Here is a 10,359-nt window from a genome sequence, read left to right on the forward strand (position 1 = left end):
TTTTTATTATGATTGTCATTAATTTTTGAAATGTATGTTGTCTGAGATAAGTAATTGATATGGCCATCTTTATGAATGTAATTTACTGTTGAGTAAAACCTTTGTATAACGAAACTTTTGAAATTTGTTTAATAGAACGCTTAAGAAACATTTTTGAATAAACACTAACTTTGAATAAATAGGCACATTTCTTTCTAAATGCATAATGCCAATGATACATGAGTGTGTTACGTTAGAAGCCATGTCAAAATCGTTTCATTGCCGAAGGTAGGGCGGGTATAGAGGAACTCGTGATAATCTTTAACTATTATCCCGAGCCCAGAGCACATTATAGTGGATTAACCCCGATTATCTTTTCTGCCGAGGCTGTGACAAAACAGTATTACGGTAGCCGTGCCATTACATTACGAGAGTGGCCTGAGATTTACTTTAGAGTTGTTCATTCTTTTAGACGGCTACTATCAAAATTTCAGACGAATCGGAACCGTAGTTTTTTTGGGAAGTCGCGCAGCGAAATCAAAGATTTTCAAGAAGTATCCTTCGGATAACACCGTTATCGAAGAAACTTTGAACTTCTTCAGGGCGAGCAAGATGAGGCGGAGGGCAATTAAGTAGGCCGACAATTGCTGTCATGCCAGATTATACTAGAAATAGCCAGTCGGATCTCACGGCTTGTTCGAAACGGAACCTAAATTCTCTCGAAAATAAAGCCTTCCAAAATAATAAAAAACAGTTATCTGTCTTGTCTCCGTTTCTCAATCCGGAATACGAAACATTCGAGATGTTAGTTTCGATAGATATTATTTCAGTATAAAAACAGTTTGCGTACTAATCAAATATTAAAGATAAAGAAAACTCGAGATTAACTCAGCTTAATTTGGTTTGTTTTTTACTTAGATCTTTATAAAGATTTTATTACTATAAAATGTATTACAACAGTATTAAAATAACATTAATATGAAATAAATTATTATTTCAAATAATACATTAGTACACATATGAATATGTTTGCGAATGTAGTTATGTAAGTCTATAACACAAAACCCCATGCTAAAGGGTAATTTTCGTGTTACCTTATATAAATGCAAGACTACCGTAAAAATGTTAAGCTTATATTATATGTAAATTACTACTACAAATCGTTCTTGAATTCTTGTTTATTTGTATTTGGATTCAATTAATTCACTTTAACTTTTTGATGATCTATGTATACATACATGAAATCGAAATGAGCTTATGAAGATACTCTTTAAAATTGGCTTGTAATTCATTACTACATTTTTTTAACAGGTGGTTTCTAGCAAAGTATCGGGCTTATGAGTACTTGAAAAGATTTTTACTTGTTTGGGCGAAAGTTTTAAAGATATTAAGTCTTTATGGCAACTCGCATGTTGCTCCGAAATATGTTTCTTCCCGTAAAATATTTCTGGCGTGTTTATTTCAATTGGAAGGTTTTCTTGATCAAACACTTTTTCAGAAACAGGGATATTACGTATGTCAAAATCGCTAATTGACAACGGAACCATTGCTTGTAATGACGGCTTACAAATTTGTTCTGATAGTCTACGAATATTTAAGGGTAACTCTTCTTTAAATTTGGTAGAGATTGATGAAAAGCTATGTCTAGATTGCAAATTTTCTGCGTGAATTTTTAATTTTTCTTGATTATTTCGACAACAAAAATTAACATAATTTTCATTTATAGTTTTACTGGGGTTGTTTGATAGCGGATTCGAAATATCCGTTAATTTATTCAGAATAAAACTTCTAGATTTTGTGCGAGAATTTGTATTTAATTTATATGAAGGTTGACCGTTTTGTGAAGAAAATGTGGCAAACAGCAGCCCAGACTTATCTAAAACAATGTGATTATCATTAGCGTTTTTAATATAATTCAATGTTTGTTGCATACAATGTTTTTTTTTAATTGTTTCCGAAAAAGGTTTGTTTTTAGTGTTATCTTGACAGATATATTCTGGTTGAAACCGTGAAAATTCTATTGGGCAGTCCGTTTGACGTTTGACCCAAGGATCGATATTTTGAAATACGTGCAAATGTTTTTCTTCCGTAGAGGAAATGGTATGGTTGATTTCGCTTTTTCTAATCCATGGATTTGAAGGATACAGCAAACAGCCAGTACTTCTTTGCTTGGTATGTTGATCATGATACAAATCATATACAAAATTAGCTTTGTCCATTTCTATATTATTTGGAGAAGTTTGCTCGGATTTGCTAATTTTTCGAGAAACATGACGTTTTAATTGATTGTCTGGCTTTACTAAAAATGGGGTTATCACTTGAGAGCCTCCGTACTTAAAGGAATTGATATCGTTTTCCTCAGAAATTATCACGGCATGTTGAAAGTTATTTTTTTTATTAGACTGCGTTTTGGAATTTAGTCCTGATTTTTCCTTTCCAAGCCCACTTTTTGATTGATAACATACCTGTGTTGACTCATCCGTAGCTTTTTTTATGATATTATATTTCGTGGGACATATTTGGGATACATTAGAGTCTTGAAATTTGGCACTGCTTGCACCGAGATTTTCTGCAGTATAAGGTTCTAAATTGGTTTTAAAAATGTCTCCTTCTTTTGATTCGGACCCATTTGAATTAACTGATTTCTCACAGCTGCACATTACGGATGATATAGATGAAACTTGATTGACTGCGTAGAGGGATCCGCTTGAAATAGCTCCCTTCACGTCATTGGTATCGATTTTTTGGGACACTTTGTTATTTAAATATCGATCGGATAGTTGAGTATGTTGACTATTTATATATAAATTTGCATTCATCGGTAAATGTGGAAATGGAACAGGAAGTGTCGGAGAAATATTTGATTGTTGTTTTAATCGAGAAATCAAAATTCCATTTGATTTCATACCGTTAATTGGCTGACTGTCATCTTTTTTAGATTGTTTTTGGTATCCATTTACGCATGATTCAGTTGAAAATTCGGTCTTCGATAGCTCGGGTGACAATGTTTGGGCTGCATGTGAAGAGCCCGACTGTTTTTGCTAAAGAAACTTTTGTTGATGAGCTTTAACAGAACTCTGGCTGGAATTTGGGGCACCTATAAATAAAACCGAACATACTTATTAAATACATACTGCATATGCGCATACATACATATACTCAGAAAGATCTTAATCTACAATTAGTACATTATCGCAATAGAAGTACTATAAATATTTACCAATTGTAAAATACATTTTTTAGGAACAAAAATTCACTCTATTGAGTTGCCATCTCTTAAATAACGATATTTCCACTAATGAAAAATATTAGACGTTTTGTAAAATGTTTTAAGTTACTTTGTTCATTTTTGAACACTATTTTTAAAACATCTAAATTATTTATAAAGATCACAACGTTCCTTAAATTTTTTGTATACCATTTGATGATACGTTTTGGGTTTTCCCATGATTTAATGCCAATTTTCATAAAAAGATTCTTTTTATAAAAAACTAACCATTAACATTTTTTAGGTGTCTTTCGAACAAGCCAAGACTTAGAAGACTCTTCAATAAAATTTAAGCACATTTAAAAAAAAAAAAAGTTACTTGTCAAAAAAGTGAAGCTCGATTTTGATCTTAGACCTCTGGCTTGGATATGGTCATTCGATTGTGCGTTTTTAGTTTTCTCGTATCTTCAATATTGCGGATGCCACAGATTTTCGTCCTTTGTGGGAGCGGAAGGCGGTGGGGCGAAATATTGAAACAAACTTGACAAGGTCCGATATCACAGGAGTGTGGATACCAAATTTGGTTGCTCTAGCTCTTATAGTCTCTGAGATCTAGGAACTCACTTTTTGCAATAGGCAAAGCCGACCTGTGTGTTAGATAAAGACAGAGCGACAGAGAATGAAATTGTTTTCTTGATTCTGGCTATAATAATGATACGATCTGGTTCAGACCCTGCAGTCTAGAAGATATGTATAGTCATTTTATACGATTCTGCGTTTTTTTTCTTTTCTCGTATCTTTAAAATTGTGTTTGTCACAGATTTTCGTCTTTTGTGGGGCCGGAAGTGGGGGGGGGGGGGGGGAAGTTTTTAAATATACTTGTAACAGTGACACAGAGGTCAGGATATAAAATGTCGTTGCTCTAGCTCTTATAGTCTTTGAGCACTAGGCGCTCATAGGGACGGAAGGACAGACAGACATGGCTCTATCGACTGGGCTAAATCAGCTGTCTTATAGGTACGTGTTTCAGATATCCTCATCAGCTCGTGTTTTTTTCCTTTGGGAACAAACCAAATCTGTTGCTAAAGAGTGCACCCTCAAGTCTTACTGCTCGCTCTACGTTACGAATCTGGATTGTGCTAATTCTCTCCACTGTCGTACGGCTACCCACTATGCCTCAGTCATACTCAAAAGCCGTCTTGGCGCTCCTTCTGTGTGGCGACCGACTCTATTTTAGTCAGTCGGCATACTTGATCTCCCAAGTTCGATACATATGTATGCTGGTAACCAATTGACGCTTCAAAAGTACGTTTTCTCGAAGCTGTGGGTATGTTACTGACGCGAAAAATATACGAGTATAAACCAATGTTTGCGGCAGACTGTATATTGTGTCAAAATTTGATCTCAATCCAACATAACATTTGTATATGTTTCAATAAAATTGAACTTTTGAATTAAGACGTTTCATTCCTTTTCAGTGAACAAAATACATTTAGTTGAACTCAATTTGTTCGGACGGACATCAATATTTTGTTGTCTTTGTAAGCTTTGTACAATTTATATTATACCCCATATAATGGATTAATTAATAATTTAAGCATTTATTTTGTATTACAAACCATCATTTTCTATCCGTATTGTATTTGTTGCCAATGATTTTCTAGTTGATTCTTTTTCTGTAGCAGCTAAGGTATTAAGGTCTTTTGGACTTGGGGACAAACTTGCTTCGACTGGATTTAAATTAGATACAACTGCTGTAGTGTCGCCAACAACAACACCTCCATCGACATTGCTCTTTAATTGTCATTTGATAAGTTCCACCGAAAGAAATTTCCTTAGTCGTTCGTAGTATTGAGGATGCAATTCAACATCATTATGTCCAGCGCCCTGAAATGAAGAAATATTATATTAAAACAATCGTCAATGAGACAAATTTTTGTTGTTTTGTTTTTAAGTTAAGATTACTTTTTTGATTACACTACTAATAATTGATTAAAGTGTCCGAGTTAAACAAAGTTCAATTTGTTATAGATATATCAATACGACATATTATTTCCTTGACTATAAATTTAATTTACAAAGTTTTCACGACTGATGGCGTATCTCGAGTCGCCTTGATCAGGATGGCTACAGGTGTTAGCCGAAGGGCACTTGCAAAATTATGCCTATTGCCTGTAAGAGATGAGCTGAAAGCACGGATCCTTCCAAGGGAGAAGAATGTTCGGGCGAAGCCCGAATGTAAATTTAGTACCATCTTTCTACTGCTTATCAATTCACCAATGACCATTTTGGTCATTGTATTAAGCTAAGGTAACGTAAGCTTATCTTTGCCTTTGCTCGCTCAGCGCCATGCTCTCATCTCATCATCTCTTCTTTTTATCTTTTTATTCCTATGCTGTCGCTACGCCGTCTATATTTTAATACACTGCCCTTGAATTGCACGTTAATCATTAACCATTCGAGTTGACATTTTAGGGGATGAGCTATACTTTTATATTCTAAGTAACAGCACAAATTCAATCCGATCAGAGCGATATAAAGTATAGCTGCCATTGGAACCATTGGCCAAATATCTTATTTTTCAACTTTAAGCTCACGTCGACACCTCTAAACGTTGTCGAATCGGTCTAAGACTTTATAATTTATTGTTGTAAATCAAAAGGAAATTTTTTAGACCCTGGGGCGTTTGAAAACTTTACTTTTATAAATAAACGGAACCCTAATGTACATATTATATACTAAAAATATACTATATAAATTTACCCTTATCTTTCATTGACAATATACATAGTTTTAATGGGCCAATGAAGTGGGAAAATCTAGCGGAATATAAGCAAGTCACCCGATACTCAGTCAGAATGGCTCCCCTCCGACAGAGGACGCATACGAGGGTGTGAGTCTTGCAATCGTAAGTAACGCAGTCAGCAAATACAAATTGTATATATAATTTAGTGTAAAAATAAACTTTTTTTATAAAAAATGAATTTTTGCCCAGTGTGCAATAGGACCACGCCAGAAAGGTCCGCACACTGTTGCCGAAAGCATATCAGAAAAAAACAAACGCTGCACCGGTGCAAGTGCGCAGGGGACATTACTGACATACATATGTAGCGGGGCTGAAAACTTTAAAATCACGGACAGATCAGCTCAGCTTTGTTTGATCGACCAAGCATACTTGCATTTATCAACAAACTGATTGCTGATATCATATGATATAGTATTCCGATTTTCACAAACTGTTTTAGGTAATTACACAAAGGGGAATTTTTTTGAAAGAATACAGATACATACAGATGTCCGATTTAAATGATTGGAAAAATCATGAAGGAAACCTATGCTACAGTGCTAGAGTACGCATCTTATGCGATGGGTGCCCCAATTACTCAAAATCGACATGAGAAAATGTATTAAATATTTGGAAGGGGAATTAAAATCGGAAAAATGTTGGACCAAAAAAATTGGGACACAAAAAGTTAAAAAAAAATTAAGATTTGTGTCTAAGCAGTCAAACTAGAAAAGTGTATTCACTTATCGATGTAAAACCATGGACAGATAGATATATATTTATTAATATTGCAGCTGAACCGAATTTAAATAAATATTTATTAATAAATTACCTCAACCCAAAATGGTTCCACAGTCTTTGGGCAACGCTCGTAGATACCGATTCCATGAGAAAAGTCAATGACCTCGTCATCAGTTCCATGAATAACAAGAACGGGAGCCTTAACTTTAGCAACTTTATCAATACTGTTTAAAAATGAGATACGATCATTTTGAATTTCAAAAGTCAATTTAAAGTTCTTACCTAGGGAAAGCGTCAAAAAACCATGTTCTCTTTGTGTTTCTAAAGACGACTCTCAGGCCAGACATTAATGGCGAATGAAGTATCACAGCCCCAACTTCGTGCCGCGAAGCCAAATCAACAGTTGGAACAGTTCCTATGCTTTGACCATATAAAATTATTGTCTCTGGGCTAATATTGAACCTTTAAATACATAACCGTAGTTGACGTCAATATGTACCAATTATGGTTCGGCAAGGTAAGAACTTACCTATTTCGCATTGCTTGCCAAGCAGCTTCGATATCTGCATATAAATTCTTTTCAGAGGGCTTTCCTCCACTCATGCCATAGCCCGAATAGTCGTACCCAAATATATTGCAATTAATTTGTGACCCAAGGGTGAGATAAAAGCTACTCATCTGCCCCAAATCAACCGCGTTTCCATGCGAAAACAATAAAGTGTATTTTGCATTCTTGCTACACCGGACATATATGCATGTAATCAAGTTGCCACGCGACGTCCGAGTAAAAAAAGCTTCTACTTTCGATTTTTCTCGTTCAGAATATTGCCATTCGGCGCGGTCAAAGAGTTGTAAATTGTATCTAATATTTGTGTCATCAGCTGGAGTTAATTTATAAGTCGGTTCCGGAGGCTGGAAAGCAAGTTTGGCCGCTATCGGTCCAGGACAGGGTGGACAGCAGAACATGCAGCACAGCTCACTTATACTGAACATGCTAAAAACCTAATGCCTCTCAATGGAATGCAACTGTTGTTTTTTTTTTAATAATGCACGGTTACTATCAACAAAAGGCAAACGAAAAAAATACAAATATAGTTAGATTTTTCTGTTGGCAAGTTTTAAAATCACTACAGAAAAATTTACGCCACAAAGATTAAATTTAAATTTCGAGTGCAAGATTCACCATAATAAAAAATAAAGTATTATCAATCGCTAAAACGCTACACACTCACATTTACAAAATGCCAATAGAGACAAGAACGCAACCACAACTATAATGTGAACAAAACATCATAGAAAATACTCTCTTAGTATTTAAAGTGTGACCGCATATCTTACGGGAGAATAAGTATAAAAAAACTCTTTTGGGTATTCCTTACGAAGGTTTAGATTTGCTTTAGATAAGCATTGGATTTTATTAATCAGGGGTTTTAAGCTGTTGCATGCACTTATTCAATCTCACCAGTCAGTGAAGAATAGCATACGAAAGTGGCAACTTTTAGTGATTTTCATGCATGAATTCAGGCATTAGATGGAGCGTAATAGCCCTTTCCCACACAACACATCTATGGGGTAAGGAAAGCTTATTTGACAGGTGGGAAACCTCTATTCCCACTGGCACCACCCACAATATACCATCATTTCAAAAAAATTGCTGATATTTGAAATACATAAATTGGATATTTTATTGGCTATAATAAAACTATATATATGAGTAACCTATATCATTACGCTTTGGACTCCCTTAAAAATTGCAGCAGATCTGTTTGGAAGTTGGTTTGGCCTGTCTGCTCGCAATTTACTGGGAATGTCTTAATTGGTTTTCTGCTGCTCCTTCTGGACTTCCAGCATTTTCCGACCAATCTACAGAAGGTTGTCCAGTTTTGTTTGATTTGGTGGGGCGCCTTGGCCGCAGAAAGCATGCTAGGGCTTCATTGCTTCATTACAGGCTCCCCGCAAATCCGACTTGTTATGCAAAATTTTCCATTTCCGCACTCCCTTCAACCTGCGTGTATTTGTTTTTTATATGGATCCAAAATAATAAAAAAGTACGGAAATACATACATTTATCTATTAAACTCACCATAACCAGTTTTTGTTCTCCATTTTATATTGTTTATGGTGAATTTTTGCCTTGAACGATCTGAAATTTAAAATGTCTAAGCGCGAATTAGTTTTTATTGACATATATTTTTTTTCAGCGTTGCATTTAAAAACTACATATATGCTATTTATCGCATATAAACGTGCGGTATAGGAATATCCTCGATGGATAGTGGCAATCTTTTTCTAAACGTTAAAACCTTTCGGACCATTACAAAAATTCATGATGGATGGTCGCCAGTGAGAATAGGCTATAAGAATAGTACACTCCATATGATACATTGCTTTTGGTTTGTATAGATATGACGTAGAATTTAAGCATGAATAACCATTGGCACTAGTTATTTGTTATAGGCTGTTCACACTGCTGCTACTTTATGCGTTTTTGCGCCTTGCAGCAGACGCAAGATTTTTTTATCCATATGAAAATCATAGGGACCATGTTGGTACAAAGAGTGCCGTTTTTTCGAACGCAGGTGCATCTACTCAAAATATTCGAATACCATGCAATCCTGCGGCTGCTCTACCTGCTGGTGAGGTGTCGGGAGATAAGTTGGCATCGACTAGCACCCTAGCCAAAACATACACATACGCCGAAAGCAGTAGTGCTGGTGATGTCGAACCTCGGCTCAGACGCGCCGAAGAAGAAGAAAGAAAGAAGAGCCCTTCAGCTAAAGATACAACACTCGCAGGAGCTTCCTGGGCCACTAGACCAAGGGCGAGAGTCTGGGTGTCCGCCTCTATAAATGAGCCTGATCGCATCCTAAAAATGCTGCAGCGATGTAACCCCCACCTTCCAACATCGGACTGGAAGGTGATCAAAGTGGCCCTTCAAACCAGGCGACCAGTGGTCGTCCTCAATTAGGAGTCGCTGGCCTCGATTGAAGCTGCCAAAGGCGTGCTTAACTTCAGGTTCAGCTCTGTGACCACAAAGGTCTATACGTTGGGCGTTGCCTCGGAAATCGAAACACCCGACGATGAGACGGAGACAGACCTGGAAGGTTACTCCACCGTCAGCACGATTAAACGTGAGTCCGAGGCGATGTGTCACGACGAGGAAGTAGAAGACGACCCAGACGCCAACATTACAGTGGTAGAGAACTTTAAGGATGTTTATAATGTCCAGAATATCGACTGCACAGAATATCGAGGGCACAGTATATCGAAGGCACAGTATATCGAGGGCACAGAATATCGATTGAGTCGATTGAGCCCTGTCTGTCTGTCCGTCCCTATCAGCTCCTAGTGCTCAAAGACTATAAGAGGTAGAGCAACGACGTTTTTATCCGGACTTCTGTGATATGTAACTGCTATAAGAATATTTCAAAACTTTGCCCCCTCTGTGGCATCCACAAATTCGACGATACGAGAAAACTAAAAACGCAGAATCGTAGAGGATGACTATATGTTTTAGAGTGTAAAATCTGAACCAGATCGTATAATTTATATAGCCAGAATCAAAAAAACAATTTCATTCTCTCTCGCTCTGTCTCTCTCTAACATACAGGTTTCATGGTCGGTTTTGCCAATTGCAAAATATGAG

At 36.4% G+C, this 10,359-nt stretch overlaps 1 protein-coding gene and 1 long non-coding RNA gene across 5 annotated transcripts; both read right to left on the reverse strand.

The window, feature by feature from the left end:
* Positions 1-884: 884 nt before the first annotated feature.
* Positions 885-8,081, reverse strand: LOC6903676 (alpha/beta hydrolase domain-containing protein 17B-like). Of its 4 annotated transcripts, XM_033376623.1 has the most exons (6): positions 7,946-8,081; positions 7,243-7,770; positions 6,996-7,175; positions 6,805-6,937; positions 4,807-5,074; positions 2,922-3,076 (listed from the first exon to the last, which is right to left on the reverse strand). In XM_033376623.1, exons 2-5 carry the CDS (start codon positions 7,704-7,706, stop codon positions 4,991-4,993), a joined length of 861 nt encoding a protein of 286 aa, XP_033232514.1. In that variant the 5' UTR covers positions 7,707-7,770; positions 7,946-8,081; the 3' UTR covers positions 2,922-3,076; positions 4,807-4,990. The 4 variants fall into 4 exon arrangements, with proteins under 4 accessions (XP_033232513.1, XP_033232512.1, XP_033232514.1 ...); XM_033376624.1 differs by lacking the exon at positions 7,946-8,081 and having other exon boundaries at positions 7,243-7,932; XM_033376622.1 differs by lacking the exons at positions 6,805-6,937; positions 6,996-7,175; positions 7,243-7,770 and adding an exon at positions 885-2,772 and having other exon boundaries at positions 2,888-3,076; positions 7,946-7,966.
* Positions 8,082-8,373: 292 nt separating this feature from the next.
* LOC117183271 (uncharacterized) lies at positions 8,374-10,037 on the reverse strand. Its single transcript, XR_004468411.1, has 2 exons — positions 8,797-10,037; positions 8,374-8,718 (listed from the first exon to the last, which is right to left on the reverse strand). It is a non-coding gene; the product is annotated as an uncharacterized lncRNA (long non-coding RNA).
* Between the last annotated feature and the right edge of the window lie 322 nt (positions 10,038-10,359).

This window comes from Drosophila pseudoobscura, chromosome 2 (assembly GCF_009870125.1).
Source record: "Drosophila pseudoobscura strain MV-25-SWS-2005 chromosome 2, UCI_Dpse_MV25, whole genome shotgun sequence".
Lineage (NCBI taxonomy): Eukaryota > Metazoa > Arthropoda > Insecta > Diptera > Drosophilidae > Drosophila > Drosophila pseudoobscura.